This window comes from Parambassis ranga, chromosome 8, assembly GCF_900634625.1.
Source record: "Parambassis ranga chromosome 8, fParRan2.1, whole genome shotgun sequence".
Classification (NCBI taxonomy): domain Eukaryota; kingdom Metazoa; phylum Chordata; class Actinopteri; family Ambassidae; genus Parambassis; species Parambassis ranga.
The window spans coordinates 8,689,138-8,712,486 of NC_041029.1; the positions used below are offsets into that span (position 1 = coordinate 8,689,138).

Below are 23,349 nucleotides of genomic sequence, written 5' to 3' on the forward strand. Positions count from 1 at the left end.
CTAAGCAAGGTGCCTTGAAGGAGCTTGAGCAGGTGGTCCTCAAGTCAGGATGAACATGAAGGTCACAGTGCATCACAGAGACACTGTGTGTGTGTGTTTTATAAGCATAAATACACTAAATACATACGACTGCAGATATTAAATCAACTCAGTCAAAGTGAATTTATTATCATGTAATAAAGCATTGCCCTGCTAAATAACAAACAACAAAAACATTTAGCAGTTCCTGACAGTATGGACAACATGTAAAAATAGTTCTTAAAGATTATCACCTGTTGTTGCTGACATGTTCCTATTACCACTACAAAATCCTGTGCCATATATAAATGTGACGCAAAGATCGATAATGCTTCTTGATGGATGTTTGTACAGAGTGACATTGCCAAGTTTGGAGCAGCCGGTTTGCTTCAGCAGCATATTTGTCTTAATAAAAGGAGCCTCAGCCTCCTGCTGGTGTTCACTTAGGAGATCTGTCATCTGCCCCTCTGGTGTCTGTCAACAGTGAGAGCCTCATTTTATTTCGCTTGCAACGCAACATTGTGCTCCCTTTAGTTTACCTGAACTGGGCTCTGTAAACCGGTAAGTAAGATAAAAAATATATATCCTTAATTTCATGGAAATCCTTTGTATATGTGATATGTTCTTTGTATCTTTGAGATATCCATATGAGCTCTGATGCCGAGATGGCCCAGTATGGGCCTGCGGCCATCTTTCTCCGCAAGCCTGAAAAGGAGCGAGTTGAGGCTCAGAACCGGCCATTTGATGCCAGAACTGCCTGCTTTGTTCCCAGTCCCAAGGAGCTGTACATCAAAGGGGTCATCCAGAAAAATGAAGGTGGCCAAGTCACCGTGAAGACTGAAGCTGATGAGGTGAAATTTAATTTACACTTTTACACTTTTGTTGTTTTTTTATTTTTTAGTTTCTCATTTCTAACAATCAGTAACCTTACATCTTCTCCAATTATTCTCCCAGATTGTAACAGTCAAGGAGGAAGACTGCCATCCGATGAATCCCCCAAAGTATGACAAGATTGAGGACATGGCGATGATGACGCACCTCAACGAGCCCTCTGTGCTGTTTAACCTCAAAGATCGTTATGCAGCGTGGATGATTTATGTAAGCAATGACAAGGACGTTTTCACATCTCTCTGTCTCGTGTCTCAGTGATTTCTGCTCTTGGCTCACATATATTCTCCCCTACAGACCTACTCTGGGCTCTTCTGTGTCACTGTGAACCCTTACAAATGGCTGCCAGTGTATGACCCAAAGGTGGTAGCAGCCTACAGGGGGAAAAAGCGCATGGAGGCCCCACCGCACATTTTCTCCGTTTCTGATAATGCATATCAAAATATGCTTACAGGTAAGAATTCTCTCATTGGAACACTGAATGCCTCTGATGGCTTTATTTTTGGTACTCCCCCACTGTTGTTGATTGAAACATCATATTTCTTTTTTTCACCAACAGATCGTGAGAATCAGTCTGTCCTGATTACGTGAGTCTAAAATTCTGCCCTATAATATAAACATTAAAAAACCAGGTGTATTTCCGCGTTGTCTTCAGGTTGTCTTGTATCCTTTGTTTGCAGTGGAGAATCCGGCGCAGGAAAGACCGTCAATACCAAGCGAGTCATCCAGTACTTTGCGACAATCGCAGTGGCTGGTGGCACAGACAAGAAGGAGCAATCTGGAAAAATCCAGGTAATGTGGGGAAATGTGGGAAAAAAACAGGGATTTACTGAAATTATTGATTGAGATTATTGAAATATGCGACTGATGGAGATGGGTTTGCTTTTCAGGGGACTCTGGAAGATCAAATCATTTCAGCGAACCCTCTGCTGGAAGCTTTTGGAAATGCCAAGACTGTGAGAAATGACAACTCCTCAAGATTTGTAAGGAAGATGGCAACAATTGATATTTTTATTGCTGTAATGTTTCTGATATCACACACACATGAATGCATATTTAACAGGGTAAATTCATCAGAATCCACTTTGGAACCACAGGAAAGCTGGCTTCTGCTGATATTGAAACTTGTAAGTTTGCTTTCCCAAGTTGATGTGTTTATAAGAGTCAATAGATACTCACACTTGCTGATTATTGCTTGTCATCCCATGCAGATTTGCTGGAAAAGTCAAGAGTAACTTTTCAGTTGTCTGAAGAGAGAAGCTACCACATCTTCTATCAGATACTGACTGGGCACAAGTCAGAGCTTATAGGTGAGGGTGGGATTCTATTATTCTATTATTTTTATTCTAGTCTATTATGGATTGATGTTAGTGTTGAAACTAAAGTTGAAAAAAAACTTTCTGTTTCCCTACAGAAATGCTGCTCATAACAACAAACCCATATGACTTCCCCATGATAAGCCAGGGGCAGATCACTGTGGCTAGCATTGATGACAGAGAAGAGCTGGTGGCTACAGACGTGAGATAACTCTGCACTAGTCACTTTTCTTGACCACAACGAGTACAAATTTCACCTAAATATCCCTGTGTTACAGACTGCCACTGATGTCCTGGGCTTCACCAATGAAGAAAAACTCTCTATCTACAAGCTAACTGGTGCTGTGATGCATTATGGGAACATGAAATTCAAGCAAAAACAGCGAGAGGAGCAGGCTGAGCCTGATGGCACTGAGGGTGAGTCCTGTAGTGTTTTCATTATAAATATTAACATTTTCATATTAAAGACGTTCGGCTTATATTCACACAAGTGTATCTCTCAGTGGCAGACAAAGTCGCTTTTCTCATGGGCCTGAACTCCGCTGACTTGCTGAAAGGCCTTTGCTACCCCAGAGTGAAAGTGGGGAATGAATATGTCACCAAAGGCCAGACAGTCCCTCAGGTACGACTCAGCTATATGCATAAAAATTATGTACACAGCTGAGAAGGTGGTAGTAAAGGAAGTTGCATTTGGTGCCTGCCCTAATTGACCCAGATTTTAATGGTCTTATTATTCTTAGCATGGCATGAATGTCAGCATAGTCTCCCTAGCTGCCAGGCTGCAGCCTCAAAACACTGCAGAGAATAATGTAAACAAAGAAAAATGGCAGTTTCACTTACACTACACTTTATTTATTTCATATATAAAGTATATATTTATATGTATATATATTAACAACATCTTCCTTTTAGGTCACCAATGCAGTTGGTGCTCTGGCCAAGTCTGTCTATGAGAAGATGTTCTTGTGGATGGTGATCCGAATCAATGAGATGCTGGACACAAAGCAGCCCCGGCAGTTCTTCATCGGAGTGTTGGACATAGCTGGCTTTGAAATATTTGATGTGAGTTTTTTAATTTTTAATTTTAATTTTTTCTTATTTTTCAGCAGTTAAACTCTGCCTTTAAACGTTGCTTTGTTGTTATAGTACAACAGCTTGGAGCAACTCTGCATTAACTTCACCAATGAGAAGCTGCAACAGTTTTTCAATCACCACATGTTCGTACTGGAGCAAGAGGAGTACAAAAAGGAGGGGATAGACTGGGAGTTTATTGACTTTGGTATGGATCTGGCAGCCTGCATTGAGCTCATTGAAAAGGTAGGATAAAGTTGCTACTTAGCCTAGAATTGACTTTGCCTTAAATTGAACAAAATGTCTCACCTGTCCAACAGCCAATGGGCATCTTCTCCATCCTTGAAGAGGAGTGTATGTTCCCCAAGGCCACAGACACTTCTTTTAAGAACAAACTGTACGACCAGCATCTTGGAAAAAACAGTGCTTTCCAAAAGCCAAAGGTTGTCAAAGGCAAGCCTGAAGCTCATTTCTCTTTGCTGCACTATGCGGGCAGCGTGGACTATAACATCGCCGGCTGGCTGGAGAAGAACAAAGACCCACTGAATGAGTCGGTGGTGCAGCTTTACCAGAAGTCATCAATGAAATTGCTGGCTTTCTTGTATGCCTCATTCTCTGGTACAGAAGCAGGTGTGGATAAAAGACTATTTGCAATGCAATATGATCACTTACCATGCTCGTTTGTAATGTGAGCTGATGTTTCTGTTATTTCTTTGTAGAGTCAGGTGGTGATGGTGGCAAAAGTGGAAAGAAGGGAGGAAAGAAGAAAGGGGGTTCATTCCAGACCGTGTCTGCTGTTTTCAGGGTACAGATGTGATGATAGTCTCTGGAGACATATTCCTTTGTTTTCTGTATTGAGCCTTTAAGATGGTAGATACTATATATAATTATTCTTTTGCAGGAAAATCTCGGAAAACTAATGACAAACTTGAGGAGCACACATCCTCACTTTGTGCGATGCCTGATTCCAAATGAAGTGAAAACACCAGGTACACATAAAAGTGAATGTCTGTTTACTCTAGTTAAATATTAAAGAATCTGCCAATCAATTTATTTTACTTTAACTACAGGTATCATGGAGAACCACTTGGTCATCCACCAGCTGCGCTGTAATGGTGTGCTGGAGGGCATCAGGATCTGCAGGAAGGGATTCCCCAGCAGGATTCTTTATGCTGACTTTAAGCAGAGGTTATTGATACTTGAAATGCAGCATGTATGTCATTATGTCAAATTTAAAAGAGTGTTTACTAATGTATTTAAACAGATACAGAATCCTAAATGCTAGTGCCATCCCAGAAGGACAGTTCATCGATGGAAAGAAGGCTTCTGAGAAGCTTCTTGGTTCGATTGATATTGACCACACACAGTACCGATTTGGTTCTACAAAGGTTTGTCTAAATTCCCCATTGAGTGGTGTACAGTTCAATTGATTACCTTTGAAGTGACTGGATTCAACATTACACCCTGTGGTTTCAGGTCTTTTTCAAAGCAGGTTTGCTGGGCACTCTGGAAGAGCTGCGAGATGAAAAACTTGCTTCTCTCGTCACCCAGACTCAAGCTCTGTGCCGAGGCTATCTCATGAGAGAAGAATTCTCCAAATTAATTGTACAAAGGTAGGACAAAATCACAAGAACTTCCTTAAAAACAATAAAAATACTAGACTAAATTAACATTCTACCACTGTATTTCTTTCAGAGATTGCATCTGGATACTGCAGTATAACTTACGTTCATTCATGAATGTCAAACACTGGCCCTGGATGAAACTCTTCTTTAAAATAAAACCGCTTCTAAAGAGTGCAGAAACAGAGAAGGAGATGGCAACCATGAAAGAGGACTTCATCAAATGTAAAGACGATCTGGCAAAGTCAGAGTCCAAGAGGAAGGAGCTAGAAGAGAAAATGGTTTCTCTCCTGCAGGAGAAAAATAATCTCCTCCTGCAAGTGCAAGCTGTGAGTATCATGGCAGACAAAAGCCACTGATTTTAATCAAATCATTCTCCAAATCAGTGAACATCAACATTGTTACTCCAGGACTCAGAAAATCTGTGCGACGCAGAAGAAAGATGTGAAGGCTTAATAAAAAGCAAAATTCAGCTTGAGGCCAAACTCAAAGAGGTGACCGAGAGACTGGAGGACGAGGAGGAGATGAACGCTGAGCTGACTGCCAAGAAGCGGAAGCTCGAAGACGAATGCTCAGAGCTCAAGAAGGACATTGATGACCTGGAGATAACCTTGGCTAAAGTCGAGAAGGAGAAACATGCTACTGAAAACAAGGTCTGTGATTTCAGTTGAATGTTCTTTCTAGTTGTGAATTTTCTTCACAGTGGTGTTTATGCAGGTTAAAAACCTGATGGAGGAGCTGGCTGGTCAGGATGAAAATATTGCCAAACTGACCAAGGAGAAAAAAGCCCTCCAAGAGGCCCATCAGCAAACACTGGACGACCTTCAAGCAGAGGAAGACAAAGTCAACTCTCTGACCAAAGCCAAGTCTAAGCTTGAGCAGCAAGTGGATGATGTGAGTTGCTGTGACACACTCTAACACTGCTGTTGCTAAACGTCTTAATTAACTTAACTGAACAATTTGCTTCTTAAGCTTGAGGGTTCACTGGAGCAAGAGAAGAAGATCCGCATGGACCTTGAAAGAGCCAAGAGGAAGCTCGAGGGGGATCTGAAGCTGACGCAGGAATCTCTGATGGATGTAGAAAATGACAAACAACAATCTGAGGAGAAAATTAAGAAGTAAGCTCATGCACTGATCCAATGCATGTGTGTGAGGGGGTATTAAACTGACAAAATGTATTAATGTCTTCACAGAAAAGAATTTGAAAACAACCAGTTGCTCAGCAAAATTGCAGACGAGCAGGCAATAAACAACCAACTCCAAAAGAAGATGAAGGAACTCCATGTAATAAAACATATATACAATTAATTAGATTGACTGTGATCTATTTACCTTTCACGATGCTGTGTTTTCTGTTCTCAGGCTCGTATTGAAGAACTTGAGGAAGAGGTCGAGGCTGAACGAGCTGTCCGAGCCAAGATTGAGAAACAGAGGTCTGACCTCTCCAGGGAGATCGAGGAGATCAGCGAGAGGCTGGAGGAGGCCGGAGGCGCCACCGCCGCTCAGATCGAGATGAACAAGAAGCGCGAAGCTGAGTTCCTCAAACTGCGGCGTGACCTGGAGGAGTCCACGCTGCACCATGAGGCCACAAACGCTGCACTGCGCAAGAAGCAGGCGGACAGCATGGCCGAGCTCGGAGAGCAGATTGACAACCTCCAGAGAATCAAGCAGAAGCTGGAAAAGGAAAAAAGTGAACTGAAGATGGAGACTGATGATTTGACCAGCAATATGGAAACTGTTGCAAAAGCAAAGGTGAGATTTGAAAAACTGAAATTGTGAATTTGGGAATATAGAAGCGAGAATTGTAATTTTCTATACTTTTTATATACTTACAGATAAACCTGGAGAAGATATGTCGCACACTTGAAGATCAAGTTATGGAGCTGAAGACCAAAAACGAAGAAAACATGAGACAAATCTCAGACCTCACCAGTCAGAGGGCGCGTTTCCAGACTGAGAACGGTAATTCTGTTACTTCTTTTATTGAAATCAACAAAGTGCATCATCTTAATTAAAGAACATTCTCTGATTTCTCTTGTTAAAGCTGAATTTTCCCGACAAATGGAAGAGAGAGAGAGTCTAATTTCCCAGCTGACCAGAGGAAAGCAGGGCTTCACCACGCACATCGAAGAGTTAAAACGACTGATTGAGGAGGAAACAAAGGTGATCAAAGCTCACACTTAATCAAAACCATCACTTCTCATTCTTTCCTTGGCTATTTTTTTTGTTTGGTACAGTATTTCACATTATTGCTGTCCTCCCCTTTAGGCTAAAAATGCCCTGGCTCATAGTTTGCAGTCAGCTCGTCATGATTGTGATCTAATCCGGGAGCAGTATGAGGAGGAGCAGGAGGCCAAAGCTGAGCTGCAGCGTAGTTTGTCAAAGGCAAATTCTGAGGTCGCTCTCTGGAGAAACAAATATGAGACTGATGCCATCCAACGCACAGAGGAGCTGGAGGAAGCCAAGTACATATACATGATATTAGATCAATCATCAATAGATCAAGTTTCTCCAAAACATTATTATGCAAATGTTTTGTCTTGACAAGTAATATTTTTCTCTGCTCAGTCCATGGTGTATGATATATTACATGATATAACACCACAGGGTAGAACTCTGGATATTATTTCCTAAAAATATATTGTCAGGGAAGGAGACCATGTTTACTACATTTACAGTCACTTACAATGCAAATGACTCACCCAGCAATGCTTGTCGCTGCCTTAGGGATACTAGCGACTATATCTATCTTCCTATCTATCTTCCTATAACAGGAAAAAACTTGCCCAACGTCTCCAAGAGGCAGAGGAACAAATCGAAGCTGTGAACTCAAAGTGTGCCTCGCTGGAAAAATCTAAACAGCGACTTCAAAGCGAGATGGAAGACCTGATGGTTGACGTTGAGAGATCCAACAGCTTAGCTGCTACACTTGATAAGAAGCAGAGAAGCTTTGACAAGGTATTTTACTTGACATTTACCAGTGACACCTAATACTTCCTAATATTATGCCATTATAAGCTCATATTCAAATGATTTGTTTAGATTCTAGCAGAGTGGAAGCAGAAATATGAGGAGTCCCAGGCGGAGCTTGAAGGCACTCAGAAAGAATCTCGATCACTGAGCACTGAGCTCTTCAAACTGAAGAACTCATATGAGGAAGCGCTGGATCATCTGGAGACAATGAAGAGGGAAAATAAAAACCTGCAACGTGAGTGAAACTTTGTGATTTTTGTCAGATAAAGCTGTAGTTTTTACTTGTTTTTAATTCAATACTTCAAACCCCAGAGGAGATTTCAGACCTGACAGAGCAACTTGGAGAAACTGGAAAGACAATTCATGAGCTCGAGAAATTTAAGAAGCAGGTGGAGACAGAGAGGTATGACATGCAGACTGCCCTGGAGGAAGCTGAGGTATTACTCACAAAATAAGAGTAAATATTTAAATTGTTAGCCAGATGTTTGAACGAAACTGAATTTTTAAGGCCTCCCTGGAGCAAGAGGAGTCCAAGATCCTCCGTGTACAACTGGACCTGAACCAGGTGAAATCTGAAGTGGATCGAAAAGTGGCTGAGAAAGATGAGGAGATTGACCAGCTAAAAAGAAACCACCAGAGAGTGTTGGAATCTATGCAGGCTACTTTGGACGCTGAGGTCCGCAGCAGGAACGACGCCCTGCGAGTGAAGAAGAAGATGGAGGGAGACCTGAATGAGATGGAGATCCAGCTGAGCCACTCTAACAGGCAGGCAGCCGAAGCCCAGAAACAACTGAGGAACGTTCAGGGGCAACTCAAGGTACAAACATAACTGATAATAATGGTAAAGGTCAGGAGGGCACATCATCGTTACGAATCAGCCCTTACAGATCATGGCAGACAATAACATCACAACTAAATGCGTTTTCAGGATGCCCAGATCCACCTGGATGACTCTGTGAGAGGACAGGATGACATGAAGGAGCAGGTGGCCATGATGGAGCGCAGAACGACCCTGATGCAGGCTGAGATCGAAGAGCTGCGAGCAGCGGCAGAGCAGACAGAGCGGAGTCGCAAAGTGGCTGAACAGGAACTGGTCGATGCCAGTGAGCGTGCAGGACTTCTGCATTCACAGGTAGGTTTACCAGCATCACCCTGTCAAGCAATCACTTTACAAGTCATCTCTTTTACTTTTGTCTTTGCAGAACACCTGTCTTCTAAACACCAAAAAGAAGCTTGATGCTGATGTAACACAACTTCACTGTGAAATAGAGGAAGCTGTTCAGGAGGCCAGGAATGCAGAGGAGAAGGCCAAGAAAGCCATTACTGATGTAAGGCGCTGTCACAGGGCTTTTGTTGTAGTCATGGCAGATTTGACGGTATTAAAGGCTCCTGCTGTGGCATTTGTAGGCTGCCATGATGGCTGAGGAGCTGAGAAAGGAGCAGGACACCAGTGCTCATCTGGAGAGGATGAAGAAAAACCTGGAGGTGACAGTGAAAGACCTGCAGCACCGTTTGGACGAGGCTGAAAACTTGGCCATGAAAGGAGGCAAGAAGCAGCTTCAGAAACTGGAGACCAGGGTTTGTATATTGTGTCTGGTCACAGCTTCATAATGATCATTCACTTAAGATGCCTCCACCATTATTTAATTATCACACTAATATAATTATATTATCTACACAAAGGTCCGTGAGTTGGAGAACGAGCTTGAAGCAGAGCAAAAACGTTCATCTGAGTCCATCAAAGGAGTACGGAAATATGAGCGGAAAGTCAAAGAGCTGACCTATCAGGTAAATATAAACAACTTTAATTTTATTAATGGATATAAACAACATGTAACTGAGAGACGTTTGCATGTTTTAGTGTGAGGAGGACAAGAAAAACAACATTCGACTGCAGGATTTGGTAAACAAGCTGCAGATCAAAATGAAAGCCTACAAACGACAGGCTGAAGAAGCTGTGAGTGAACTGCTGTCAGCACAGATGCATTCAGGGATACAGTCAAGTGTCTGTTCACTCAAAACAAATTGATTTTTCAGGAGGAGCAGTCAAACATGCTCATGGCCAGATTTAGGAAGGCTCAGCATGAGTTGGAGGAAGCAGAGGAGAGAGCTGACATGGCCGAATCTCAGGCCAACAAGATGCGAGCCAAGAGCCGGGAAATCGGCAGTAAGGTACTGTACTTTATATAATTTGTAATTACTCCTGTTGTACATAGCTCTCTACTATACTGAGACTTGAAACGGAGCAGCATGATTGCTGTTATTGCTGTAAAATGTTTTAAAAAATAGTTTTTGGCAGGATATTCCAATGGTTTTCATTAAATAATCATTATTTGAATGCAAATCAATAAACAGTACAATGTGTTTGTTTTCCAGGCACCAGAGGGACAGGGTGAATAGCAGTATGAAGAAAAGCTAAATTATAGTTAAAGGGTTCCTATTAATATTAATAACACAGTGTGTTATGGCTCATATAGCCAAATCTTACTACAAATTCTGACTAAAAATTAAACCACAACAACTTACATTTTCTGACTTTGCCTCGAAATAACTAAATTATACTAATCCCCTTATATAACACTGATGAACAGCACCATTAATCATGGTTTATAAAAAAATAGACCTATATAGATCTGCTTGAAAACATGTTGAATCTGCTGTTTTCTGTCAGTGAACATAAATGTTTGGATGTTTGCAATAAAAATAGCAGGGCAGTCTGAGGATGTTGTCATTTATTCCACACAGCAGGGGGGCGCTGCAGGAGGATGTTAAACGCTCTTTAACAAATTATGTTTTAACAAAACCTTGGATCCTCATGGGGGCACAAAACTATTAAATAGAGCTTTGTTTTCAATTTTTTTTATTCTTTGATCACTAGGTTTTAAAGCATTGTGATATCATATAAATAATATGGACCCAACTCCCAACACCTTAACTTTTACATGTAATCCACATATTTATTATAGGCATTACTACAAGTACTGTAGTATGTACTACAGTACTTGTAGTAATGCAAGTAGTAGTAATGTAAGTATTTGGTCTGTCTTTCTGAATCCTGTTCTGTCATTCTTCAGTCACCATTTTTACTGTTTTTACTCTCTATTCTTGTGTGCATTTAGTTTTAGTATAATAATAAATCTTTAAATGCACCTTGATTTGTCATGTATAATATTTCTTGTGAAATCTAGGCCTCCATCATATTTACAGAAATAAAAAATGATAACAGCATTGGTACCTCTGGACTAATACAAACCATCACAGAGTGCATTTTTAAGATTTTATTGCAATTAAGGCAACATACATTCACTACTGTAATAATATTGCTTCATCAAATAAGCCACTATTTAAATGTGTGGAAATATACCCACAGTCGCTTTAAATGAAGAAAAACAACACTAGGTTAGGAGTATGTTGCAAACTAGCTCAAAAACACATCAGGGGATTTTGTCGTCATCTCAGCCAACTACTGTCCGCTGTCTTTAGTCTGAAAAATGAGAAAGAAGGAAGTTAAGTCTTGTGAAAGTCTTCATAAGTCTTCATGTGATGGCTCACTAACCTTGCCCATGTCACGACTCTTGACTTTCATCTTATTGATCTGTGACTCTGCGATGTCAGCTCTCTCCTCAGCCTCCTCCAGCTCATGCTGCACCTTCCTCAGCTTGGTCAGATGAATGCTGGCTTGTTCTTCCTGTCAGGAAACAAAGAAATGAGGGAAAAAAAAGAATTTGTCAGAATATTTTTTACTTTCATTGATACTGGACAAGAGAAAAGTCACTCACAGCTTCTTCAGCCTGTCTCTTGTACACCTTGACCTTTACTTGAAGTTTGTCCACCAGCTCCTGCAGCCTCGTCATGTTTTTCTTGTCCTCATCAGACTGGTTATTTTTAACAGAAAGATAATTTACGTTTGTAAAAACTCTGCGGAAATCCAAGAGGAGGGTTTTTCTGTGTTTACCTGGTAAGTGAGCTCTTTAATTTTGCGTTCCAGTTTACGGAGACCTTTCACAGAATCTGACCCGTGTCTTTGTTCTGCTTCAAGCTCATTCTCAAGTTCACGAACCTGCAAATTACATTACTTACAACAGTGCCACAATTTTACAATGTTGGCACTGTAAAAATATTTTTCAGTCCTTCATTGTTACCCGTGCTTCCAGTTTTTGGAGTTGCTTTTTCCCGCCTTTCAAGGCCAGGTTCTCAGCCTCATCCAGTCGCTGCTGGAGGTCTTTCACGGTCACCTCCAGGTTCTTCTTCATCCTCTCTAGGTGAGCGCTGGTGTCCTGCTCTTTCTTCAACTCCTCAGCCATCATGGCAGCCTGAAAAATGGAGCAAAGCACTTGCTGCATTTTGTAACTGAAGAACTGAATCTGGGAGAAATCCACTTACATCAGTGATGGCCTTCTTTGCTTTCTCTTCAGCATCCCTGGCTCCTTGTACACTGTCATCCATCTCACCCTGAATCTGGGACAGGTCAGCCTCCAGCTTCTTGCGACTGTTGAGCAGGCTGGTGTTCTGTAAGCCGTTATTGCATTAGAGAACAAGGACTATTGATCTGAAGCTTAAAATGAAACATGGTAAACACTGTTGGATGTGAACCTGTGAGTGAAGCAGCTGCACTCTCTCGCTGGCATCCAGCAGCTCCTGCTCCGCTAACTTGCGGCTCCTCTCAGTCTGTTCCAGAGCTGCTCGGATCTCCTCCATCTCAGACTGTATCAGGTTACTTCTGCGCTCAGACACGGTGAGCTGCTCTTTCATGTCATCACTGTTTCTCAGAGCATCTTCGAGGTGAATCTGGACCTCCTAAAAATGGCCAAATGATTAAATGGAGCATTTTGTTTGTAATAACACTGCAGACCATTGCCAACCTTGAGTTGAACTTGTATGTTCCTCAGTTGTTTCTGAGCCTCGGCTGCCTGCCTGTTAGCGTGGCTCAGCTGGATCTCCATTTCATTCAGGTCTCCCTCCATCTTCTTCTTCACTCGCAGCGCATCGTTTCGGCTCCGGACCTCAGCATCTAAATTACTCTGCAGTGTGTCGATGATCCGTTGGCTGTTTCTCTTTAGCTGTTCCATCTCTTCATCTTTTTCGGATATTTTTTTGTCCACCTCAGACTTCACCTGGTTCAGCTCCAGCTGGACTCGCAGGATCTTGGACTCCTCATGCTCCAAGGAGGCCTGATTACAAACAAAATGGCAATCAGCCACAATATAATCTACAGTATACAATTTTCTTATTTTTCTTCAGTTCACCTCTGCTTCCTCCAGAGATGTCTGGGCCTCTAACTTCTCCTGCTCTGCCTGTTTTTTTGTTTTCTCAAGCTCATGGATGGTTTTGCCAGTTTCTCCCAGCTGCTCAGTCAAATCCATTATTTCCTCTGTAGTATAAACAATATAGTACAATTACATACATTTTTTACATTAGAAAAAAACATGCCAAAACATCATTATAAATCAAAAAGGGCCTTGACAGACGTTGCAGGTTTTTATTTTCCCGTTTGAGGGTCTCGACTTGTTCCAGGCATTCTTCAAAGGCATTTTTCATCTTGAAGTTCTCTGTTCCCAAAGAGCGCACTTCTCTTAGAGCTGACTCCATCTCTGCTTGACCCTCCTCATATTTCTGCTTCCACTCAGCCACAGCCTACACAGTGAAATCATTATGATACAGTAAACTGTTTCAGACAAGTATTTTATTTCAATGTATAGGTGATTTTTGCAGGAATTATCAAAAGAGATCATTTTTACTATAGTATAGAGTTTTATTTGGGGATATAATTTGGAATCTTTACCCCAAATGTGGTTTTAAGCATAATTTACCAAGTGCATCAGCAAACCTTGTCAAAATTTCTCTGCTTCTTGTCTAAGGCTGCAGCAGCTGTATTGGACCTCTCCACATCCATCATTAGGTCCTCCACCTCCCCCTGCAGCCGCTGTTTTGTCTTCTCGAGTGATGAACACTTAGAGTTGACAGCCTCCACAGCTTCTTCTGCATCCTGCAGACGAAGAGCTAACTTCTTCCTGCAGGAGAACACCCCTCGATATCATAACACCTCACATGAAGTCCTGCTGTTTTGGAATTTATGGTGAACTCTCTTACTTGGCCTCCTCAAGCTCCTCGGTGCGTTGGATGGCATCTGTCTCGTATTTGGTTCTCCACTGAGCCACCTCGCTGTTGGCCTTGGACAGGCAGCGGTGGAGCTCAGCTTTGGCCTCCTGCTCCTCCTCGTACTGCTCTCTGAGCAGCTCACAGTCGTGACGAGCTGAATGCAAACTGTGAGCCAAGGCGTTTTTAGCCTGATTGGAAACAAAAGGTGAACATTTGCAACATTTTGTTGTTGTTTGTCATTGTTTTGTCAGATGGTACCTTCACTTCTTCCTCATGGAGCCTTTTCAGCTCCTCAATCTGCTGAATGAAGGCTTGCTTTCCCCGAGTCAGCTGTGACACTACGGACTCCTTTTCCTCCAGCTGCCGGGACATCTCAGCTGGATAAGAAGTGTAAAAAGAAATAGTTATAGTTGGTGTGTGAGTTTATATGAGTTTGGTTAGATTTCTCAGATTAAAATACCATTTTCAGTCTGCAGCCGAGCTCTCTGGCTTGAGAGGTCATTCATGAGCCTCTGATGCGCCTCCTCTTTGGTTTTTACCTCATTCAGTTGATCTTCAAGTGACCGGCACATTTTTTCTAAATTAATCTTCAGATAAAAAAAACAAAAAGTAAAAATTTCCTTATCATCTAAACCTGATAAGTAAGGTAAGTAAATGAATTGTGAAACAAACCTTGGCTTTGGCCATGGTTTCCATATTGCTTGACAGGTCATCAATCTCCAGCTTTAACTCGCTCTTCTCCTTCTCCAGTTTCTGCCTAACTCTTTGGACATTATCTAGCTGTTCTCCCATTTCTGCCACACTGTCTGCATGTTTCTTACGCAGAGCAGCAACAGTGGCATCGTGCTGCAGCGAACACTCTTCCAGGTCCCTGCGTAACTTTAGAAACTCTGCCTCGCGCTTCTTGTTTGTCTCGACCTGAGCAGCAGTGGCCCCTCCGGCCTCCTCCAGCCTCTCTGTGATCTCCTCCAGCTCTCTGGATAGATCGCTGCGTTGCTTCTCCACTTTGGCACGAGTTGAGCGTTCAGCCTCGATTTCCTCCTCCAGCTCCTCAATACGAGCCTGTATTGTGCAGGAATTGCATGTCGTATATTAAAACCTTTTAAGTTAATGGATCAGTCACTCAGAAAAACAACGAAAGATGATTTTTGTCATCAACATGTTGGGTGTGGTAGAAACCACCAGATATCAGGTCAAACATCTCTTAAACAGAGTGCTTTGATGCTGCCAGTCAACCTGGTAGTCCAAGGACGGACAAACAATGAACCGGACAGGAGGGTGTGCTGGGACAAATCTGATCCTGACAGGACTTAAAGGATCTGCTGCTAACATCTTGGCACCAGATACCATAGGACACCTTCAGAGAGTCCGGGTCTCGGTAGATTGTTGGTAACAGAAGGGTTAGCAATATATCAAACAAGTGGTTGTTCTGTTTTCCTCCAGGAGTGCATTGACCAGAGGAACAATATAACACACATTCACTGAAACTGAATGTTATTATATAACCATTGGACCCAAAAGCTAAATGATAAACCTCAAACCCGAGCTTTGGAGTTCTGTACCTGGAGCTCTTTTATTTTCTTTTGCAGCTGTGCTCCAAGTGTTTGTTCGTCTTCTATCTTTGTCTGCAGCTGGGACAGCTCAAAGTCTTTCCTGTAAAAGGTTTTATAATAATCATCCAAAGGGGGCATTTAAAAGCTAATTAAAATGTTCTTTCTCCATCAAAGACAAAAACAACATCCACTTCTTACCTTTTCAGCTTTTCATCCAGCTGCTGCTTTTCGTTCTCCAGATCCATTACGCACTCCTGAGCGAGTTTCAGATCGCCCTCCAGCTTCCTCTTTGCTCTCTCCAAATCCATGCGGACCTTCTTCTCTTGTTCCAATGAGCCTTCCAGCTACAGATAGAAGCCTGGTCATTGTGTACATCTTACAGTAGCAACTTACTCTCCCCATTGTTAACTGTGTGTAGAGTATAGCTCACCTCATCCACTTGCTGTTCTAGTTTGGTTTTGGCTTTGGTCAGAGCACTCATTTTGTCCTCTGTTGACTGCAGGTCATCCAGCGTTTGCTGATGAGCTTCCTGCAGGGCTTTCTTTTCTTTAGACAGTTTGGTGATGTTTTCATCTTGGCTCATAATTTCTTCAGTCAGGTTTTTCACCTAAAAAACAGACAATATAACAATTCTTGTCCTGTAACAACTTTATACATCAGCAGTAAACAGCCTCACCTTGTTCTCTACAGCATGTTTTTCCTTTTCCACTTTGGCTAACGTGAGCTCTAAGTCATCTATGTCCTTTTTCAGTTCAGAGCACTCGTCCTCGAGTTTTCTTTTCTTGGCAGTCAGCTCAGCGTTCACATCCTCCTCGTCTTCAAGTCTTTCCGATACCTCCTTCAGCTTGGCTTCCAGCTGAATCTTGCTTTTGATGAGACCTTCGCATCTCTCCTCAGCATCCAGCAGGTTGTCGGCTTCCTAATGTCAACATTATCACCAAGATTAGCATACTGATGTGGACTGTAACTGGCCGTTTCTTTGCTTTAACTTACTGCCTGGACTTGAAGCTGAAGATCATTTTTCTCTTGTACAATAGAGACCATTTTCTCTTCTAGCTCCCTCCGCCGAGTCTCTGATTTGACCAAATCTTCCTTGAGTTTTGTGAAATCCACCTTCATCTGGGCCATTTCCTTCTCAGCCTCGGCACTCTTCAGCAGAGGTTTGAGCTTAAAGTACAGCTTCATCCAGGGCCAGTGTTTAACGTTCATGAAAGATCGGAAGTTATACTGGATTGTGTAGATGGCCTCCCTGTCAAAGTAAAACTTTTAATTTGGTATGCATTCCACCCTACCTGTGATGGTATTTTTGTTTGTATTTAATGAAATTTTTTATCTTTACTTTCTGGCCATCATCTTCTGGTACTCCAGGCGGATGAGGTAGCCACGACACAGAGCCTGAGTGGATATCACAACCTGTGCCAACCGCTCATCTCTCATCTCCTCCAAAGCACCAAGCAGACCAGCTTTAAAAAACACCTGAAATTATAGGTAACTGTTGCATCTCAATGCGCTCACTTAACATTTCTTCCCCTTAAATGGTGTGCTCAGACAAATAAAAACCTTTGTATGTCCAAACTTGTACTGGGTGTGATCCACGTCAATGGAGCCCAGCAGTTTCTCTGCTGCTTTTTTGTTATCCATGAACTGTCCCTCTGGAACAGCGCTGGCATTAAGAATCCTGTATCTGTATGGAAGAAATGATAGATTAGAATATGAAGACCAAACATAATGAAATATTTAAAAGTAAAGCTTTATTCACCTCTGCTTGAAATCCCCGTAGAGGATTCTGCTTGGAAATCCTTTCCTGCAGATCCGGATGCCCTCAAGGACGCCATTGCAACGTAGCTGGTGAATAACCAGTTGGTTTTCCATAACGCCTGCAAGGAAGCCAGTAAGCCATTTTAGCGCTGGACATAAACGACATAAACATGATGGCATTAATTAAAACTACCTGGTGTTTTGGTTTCATTTGGTATCAAGCAACGGACAAAGTGAGGATGAGTGGTTCTCAGGTTGGTCATTAGCTTCCCAAGATTCTCCTGTCAGACAATACAGGAGAAAGGCTGTTTTTAGCTATTGCTAATTCAAGATCTGGATGCTGAGTGTTTTACAACTTTATGTCCTTCCTAAGAAGCAGAACCTATAAAACATGTTTCTGAGAAATGAATTTCATGGTCTAAGACTCACGAGACTGTGAGTCTCATATCTTACCCTAAAAAGAGCTGACACTGTTTGGAAGGATGCCCCCTTTTTCTTGGATCCTTTTTTAGTTCCTCCTGCAGCTGCCTCTGCATAGATGGCACATTTGAAACTTTTTTCACTTTATATAATAAGCAAAGAAACTTTCATTCTGCACTCAGCATGTGTTTAATGCACAGATCAGTTTCTAGCATTGTGTCAAGGCTAACAGGTCTGGTGTTTTTCTTTTTTTGGAGTAAATATTCTGGCAATAATACAAGAATAGTATTTAAACTATGTTTACCATCTGATCCAGAGTAGCTTGCATAAAACATAGCCAGTGTTTTGACTGAGGACTTCTGGTAAAGCTGCACCACCGACTCATTCAGTGGGTCCTTGTTCTTCTCCAGCCAGCCGGTGATGTTATAGTCCACGTTACCTGCATAGTGCCCCAAGGTGAAGTGAGCTTCAGGCTTCCCTTTGACAATTTTAGGCTTCAAGAAGCAGTTGTTCTTGCCAAGATGTTGGTCATATAGTTTGTTTTTGAAAGAGGTGTCTGTTGATTTTGGGAACATGCACTCTTCCTCAAGGATAGAAAAGATGCCCATTGGCTAGGGGGGGAAACATACATTCTCATTAATGATGACAACATTTAATTCTGTGCAAGTTTATATTTTAAAATTTACCTTCTCAATGAGCTCAATGCAAGCTGCCAGATCCATACCAAAGTCAATAAACTCCCAGTCTATCCCCTCCTTTTTGTACTCCTCTTGCTCCAGTACGAACATGTGGTGATTGAAAAACTGTTGCAGCTTCTCATTGGTGAAGTTAATGCAGAGTTGCTCCAAGCTGTTGTACTAAAGACAGACAGAAAGAATCATATTCAGAGAAACTATTCTGTGAGCTTCAGGTGAATGTGAACATATTTTTTCAAATTTTACATCAAAGATCTCAAAGCCGGCTATATCTAGAACTCCAATGAAATGTTGTCTAGACTGTTTTGTGTCCAGCTGCTGGTTGATTCGCAGCACCATCCACAAGAACATCTTCTCATAGACGGATTTTGCCAAAGCACCGACTGAGTTGTACACCTAGAAAGGAAACAAAAGGCGACATAAAAAATATAAATACAGTTTTTCTTCACTGTTACCTCTTTTTAATGGAAAATAGTTGGTTGCAGGGTGAAAGGTGTGCATTGTTTTCTGGTAGTTTAGATACACTGTGAACAGCTTAAGCAGCATAAAGGTGATCATTATAAACACTGATATTTCTGAGTATTCATGAAATTATGTGAGGTTATGCTTATCAGCCATGCAATTATCAAAAGATAAACATCCTATCTGACAGCTTCATAATCTGCTGTGATAGTATATAAAGAAAAAATGTGTTTTAATGTGGTGTTACCTGCTGCACATTCTGTCCTTTGGTGACATACTCGTTTCCAACTTTTACTCTGGGATAACAGAGATTTTTTAGCAGATCAGCAGAGTTCAGACCCATCAGATATGCAGCTTTATCTGCCTCTGCAACAAATAAATTAAAAATACATTTTTATATATTTATCCCTTTATTCAAACTTTCCTCCTTTGTTATAACAGCCTGACACACAGCCCTCACCCTCAGTGCCATCAGGTTCTGCCTGCTCCTCCCGCTGTTTCTGCTTAAACTTCATGTTCCCATAATGCATCACAGCACCCGTCAGCTTATAGATGGACACTTTCTCTTCATTGGTGAAGCCTAGAATATCAAAAGCTTCCTGTGTTTAGGCGAAAAAAGGGGCAAGTCAGATGTGAAGTTACACACCAAAAGAGCGAGCACTGTCTGCTTTTCAGCTCACATCTGTAGCCATTAGCTCCTCTGCGTCATCAATGCTTTTGACGCTGATTTCCCCTTGACTGATGAAGGCGAAATCGTAGGGATTAGTGGTGATGAGAAGGAGATCTGAAAGGAGACAAATCAAGTTACATGAATGGGAAAAAATAAAACAGATAGGATTAAAACAGATTCATTAGATTACCAATAAGTTCAGGTTTCCTGTTGCAAGTAAGCTGATAAAAGATGTGATAACTCCTCTCAGCTGCCAGCTGAAATGTCACCCTTGACTTTTCCAGCAGATCTTTGAGGAAGAAAAAGATCAAATTAGATGTATTCTTTACAGAAAAATCATTTACCTCACTCAGTAGGCCATAGAAGTTATAGCTTACATGTTTCAATGTCTGCAGACGCCAGTTTACCAGTCGCCCCAAAGTGTATTCGGATGAATTTACCCTAATTCACCAAACAAAAATATACCATCTTTCTCTTAGTGTTGAGCTAATGTCTGGTAATTAAAGTGAAGTCTCTCAGGCTCACTCACAAAGCGAGATGAGTTGTCGTTCCTCACAGTTTTGGCATTCCCAAAAGCTTCCAGCAGTGGGTTGGCCTGGATGATTTGATCCTCCAGAGTCCCCTGTTATAGAACTAAATGTGTGAACGGGATGCTTTCTCTCTGAGAAAACAAAAATCTGATTCTACCATCTGCATTGACTCACCTTCATTTTACTGTTTGTGTCCTTTTTCTTTTCTGCAGTCATTGCGATTGTCGCAAAGTACTGAATGACACGTTTGGTGTTGACAGTCTTTCCCGCACCAGATTCTCCTCTGAGATAAAACAAACATTTCAACATCTGGATTAATTTACATGTCTGATGTCCTCATAAATATGTAAAGTCTGCTCCAAACTTACGTGATGAGTATAGACTGATTTTCTCGATCTGTGGATGGAAGACAAAACATGAGGAAATGAGAAGCTGAGATGAGAATATGTGCGCTGACATCCTGCTGCAGTACCTGTGAGCATGAACTGGTAGGCGTTGTCAGAGAGGGCAAAGATGTGAGGGGGAACCTCCATCCTCTTCTTCCCTCTGTAGGCCTGCACCACCTCTGGGTTGTAGACTGGCAGCCATTTGTAAGGATTCACAGTCACACAGAAGAGGCCAGAGTAAGTCTACAAAACAAAGCCAAGATCTGCTTGTAGTCACTGTGTCTCTCTCTCTTTGTAATCCTTTTGTTGTAACGTGCATCACTTTGTTGTCATTTTGTCTCCCTTTTGAGATTTATTGTATTAATTTAGAAAGTATTTAGTGCCCATTTGTAGTTATTTTGTACCTTTATCATGTAACTGCTTTGAAGAGCGTTCAATCATATTTTCTTTATCCCATAAAACATAACTTTTGCATCTTTCTGTTTTATCAGTACTTACATATATCATCCATGCTGCGTACCGCTCCTTGAGGTTGAACAGCACTGCGGGCTCATGGAGGTGCGTCATCATCACCATGTCCTCAATCTTATCAAACTTTGGCGGGTTCATGGGAAACACTTGGTCCTCTCTGACGCTTAAAGTCTGGAAAACAGACACTTTCAAATCTATGGCTCTGAAGTCAAACAGTGTCGTGTTTAACCAGAATTCCAGTGTAATAAAATGTAACATCTTGTATATAAACAAACACATTCATGGCTGTTTTTTAATCTAACACAAGCTGTTTATCAGTGTAGCTCTTTGTTCCACCCACTCTGTCATCCGTGGTCTTGACAGTCACTTTGCCGTCTGCTCTGTCCTGGATCTCAGCCTTCACATACAGCTCTTTCTCATCATTGACAAAGCATGCTGCCTTGCTGTCAAACGGGCGAGATTGTGCCTCCGTCCTCTCCCTCTCAGACTTACGGAGGTACTGGGCAGCTGGCCCAAATATTGCCATTTCCCCATCTGTGCTCATGATGTCCTCCTTAATCAAAAACAACACATTCAGCACATCATTATTGTTATGACCAAATAATGTTTGTATACTAAACAACATCATACTCACTTACTTTACTGGACCAAGACAGGAACACTCAAGAGTAGCTTCTGAAAAAAAGTTTCTACACAGTAGCAGTTTCACACCGGGGCGCTGTACCCTGCAGAAACAAATAAACCAGCTGCACTGTCCCTTTTTATATCGCACCATTGTCCTTGGTGTGAAGCCTTCTTCCTTTACATGGGCATGCACCACTAGAGTTACACAGACCTGGACACAGACAAGGATGGATCAGGGATTAGGCACAAGGAGCAGCACAGTTATATTTAGCTTTTGATTCAATAAAGAGTCACATTTGTTTAGAATTTTAGAATAAATAAAAAACCAAAATAAGTGCTTTACAAATCATAAGAAAAAATACTCAAAGTTATTACTATTTTATATAAGCCTCATGTAGCATGTGCTATTGTTATTTTGGTATTAAACTATTTACCAACTTCCCATTTAAAGGCTTATACAAATCTACCATATTGGTACCATAGCAAGAAAATAAAAAAAAGGGCATAAAACAGGAAACTGTATTTCGCATACTTTATAAATAAATAATCCCAAATTTATTACAGACTTTATTTATAGAATTTATAGAATAAATAACAATAAGGTATTTAAGATTGTCAGTCTAAATTGTAAAACATAGGCATCTTTTAAAATGTTAAAATGATGACGAATAATAAAACACATTACTGCAAACAACTAAGAAAAGGACAAAAAGAAATGAATAAAAAAATAAATTATATGATACGATTCTTATCACTTAAACAAATTAACAACTATGCTCATTTTCACACAAATCCTGCAAATTAAAAAAGCTCAACCACTCACACAGCCCTCTGTTAACAGAGCTGATGTGGAGCTTTGATTTATTTATTCTATCTGTATGAGAACTAAGCTCCATATTCCTCCTGATTAACCAGCATGTTTTGGGAGCCTTAAATTGCTATTCTGGTGGATAAAACAGACTGAGGTGATTAGTGTCCGGACACGAACAGGCAGACAACCTTTAAAAGTGGATTTGAAGAGGATTGATTATATTCCTTTTAGAGGATTATTGCAGGCAGCTGGTGCGGAAATAAAGGCCATCAAAGCCTGAACGGGATACAGTTGTTTTAACAATGAGACAATGGCTGCACTCCAAACTAAACAGTGTGGTGTGAGAGGTAGATTCTTACTCTGTGTGTGTGTATGTGTGTGTGTGAGGATGCTCGGTGATCTTCAGCGTTGACCGATCGCATCCCTGTCAGTTGTTGGTGAAGCTTTTGTTGGAGGTCATGGAGTCATGTAGCTGTAATGTCACAGCAAGGTGAGGTAACAGGGCAGGATTTTATCGTAGCATCTGTTTTCACTTGGATTGCATTGATATCAGTCAGACTTTGACTCATTTTCCTTTTAAATTGCTTATAAAATCACATTGCACCCATGCTAATAGAAACCTTTAAATTCTTTATAGACTTCTTAAGCGTCGTATAAAAACCCGATCATGTGTGGAGTCTACCAAAAGCATTCTGAATTAGAAGCTAATGGATTTTGGTTGTAATAAAACATGGATAAGAGTCTTGCCTTCTAATTTTATGCGGGTATAGAACAAGAGACAAACCTTTTTCTATTGAACATTTGAGGATTGACCTTTGACCCTCGTCTATCACCATGACATTCTGAATGCTCCTATTAAAGGTGCACAAGTAACAAATGTGTATAATATGCCTGTGATGAGGGATTTGTCATATTCCACATGAATAATTGACTTTGATTAAAGTTTTTTGCACTGTTGTGTCAGTTTGAGATGAACTGAAAA

At 41.3% G+C, this 23,349-nt stretch overlaps 2 protein-coding genes across 2 annotated transcripts; one reads left to right on the forward strand and one right to left on the reverse strand.

Annotated features, from left to right (window-relative positions):
* Positions 1-665: 665 nt before the first annotated feature.
* Positions 666-10,703, forward strand: LOC114439793 (myosin heavy chain, fast skeletal muscle-like). Its single transcript, XM_028411956.1, has 39 exons — positions 666-869; positions 973-1,116; positions 1,204-1,360; positions 1,466-1,493; positions 1,587-1,698; positions 1,797-1,889; positions 1,970-2,033; positions 2,118-2,216; positions 2,321-2,424; positions 2,501-2,639; positions 2,726-2,844; positions 3,135-3,284; positions 3,369-3,539; positions 3,614-3,923; positions 4,013-4,098; positions 4,195-4,282; positions 4,364-4,481; positions 4,558-4,681; positions 4,770-4,906; positions 4,989-5,244; positions 5,326-5,568; positions 5,633-5,809; positions 5,888-6,033; positions 6,109-6,199; positions 6,278-6,667; positions 6,751-6,877; positions 6,960-7,078; positions 7,184-7,380; positions 7,690-7,873; positions 7,958-8,123; positions 8,201-8,325; positions 8,397-8,705; positions 8,817-9,020; positions 9,091-9,216; positions 9,296-9,466; positions 9,572-9,676; positions 9,750-9,845; positions 9,926-10,060; positions 10,265-10,703. Exons 1-39 carry the CDS (start codon positions 666-668, stop codon positions 10,286-10,288), a joined length of 5,838 nt encoding a protein of 1,945 aa, XP_028267757.1. The 3' UTR covers positions 10,289-10,703.
* Positions 10,704-11,414: 711 nt separating this feature from the next.
* Positions 11,415-21,476, reverse strand: LOC114439935 (myosin-4-like). Its single transcript, XM_028412146.1, has 38 exons — positions 21,273-21,476; positions 20,960-21,103; positions 20,548-20,704; positions 20,444-20,471; positions 20,250-20,358; positions 20,075-20,167; positions 19,923-19,986; positions 19,736-19,834; positions 19,556-19,659; positions 19,336-19,474; positions 19,123-19,241; positions 18,660-18,809; positions 18,405-18,575; positions 18,023-18,329; positions 17,752-17,828; positions 17,492-17,579; positions 17,300-17,417; positions 17,101-17,224; positions 16,880-17,016; positions 16,534-16,789; positions 16,217-16,459; positions 15,971-16,147; positions 15,739-15,884; positions 15,550-15,640; positions 14,660-15,049; positions 14,448-14,574; positions 14,246-14,364; positions 13,979-14,175; positions 13,716-13,899; positions 13,357-13,522; positions 13,135-13,259; positions 12,751-13,059; positions 12,482-12,685; positions 12,272-12,397; positions 12,031-12,201; positions 11,844-11,948; positions 11,668-11,763; positions 11,415-11,576 (listed from the first exon to the last, which is right to left on the reverse strand). Exons 1-38 carry the CDS (start codon positions 21,474-21,476, stop codon positions 11,415-11,417), a joined length of 5,826 nt encoding a protein of 1,941 aa, XP_028267947.1.
* Between the last annotated feature and the right edge of the window lie 1,873 nt (positions 21,477-23,349).

Coding starts and splice junctions, on each gene's coding strand:
- LOC114439793 (XM_028411956.1), top strand. CDS start 666: ATGAGCTCTGATGCCGAGATGGCCCAGTATGGGCCTGCGGCCATCTTT. Junction 2,845..3,134: donor AAGGCCAGACAGTCCCTCAG/GTACGACTCAGC, acceptor TCTTCCTTTTAG/GTCACCAATGCAGTTGGTGC. Junction 3,924..4,012: donor ATTCTCTGGTACAGAAGCAG/GTGTGGATAAAA, acceptor ATTTCTTTGTAG/AGTCAGGTGGTGATGGTGGC.
- LOC114439935 (XM_028412146.1), bottom strand. CDS start 21,476: ATGAGCACAGATGGGGAAATGGCAATATTTGGGCCAGCTGCCCAGTAC. Junction 20,168..20,249: donor ACACAAACAGTAAAATGAAG/GTGAGTCAATGC, acceptor GTTCTATAACAG/GGGACTCTGGAGGATCAAAT. Junction 16,460..16,533: donor TTCAGCTTCAAGTCCAGGCA/GTAAGTTAAAGC, acceptor TGTTGACATTAG/GAAGCCGACAACCTGCTGGA.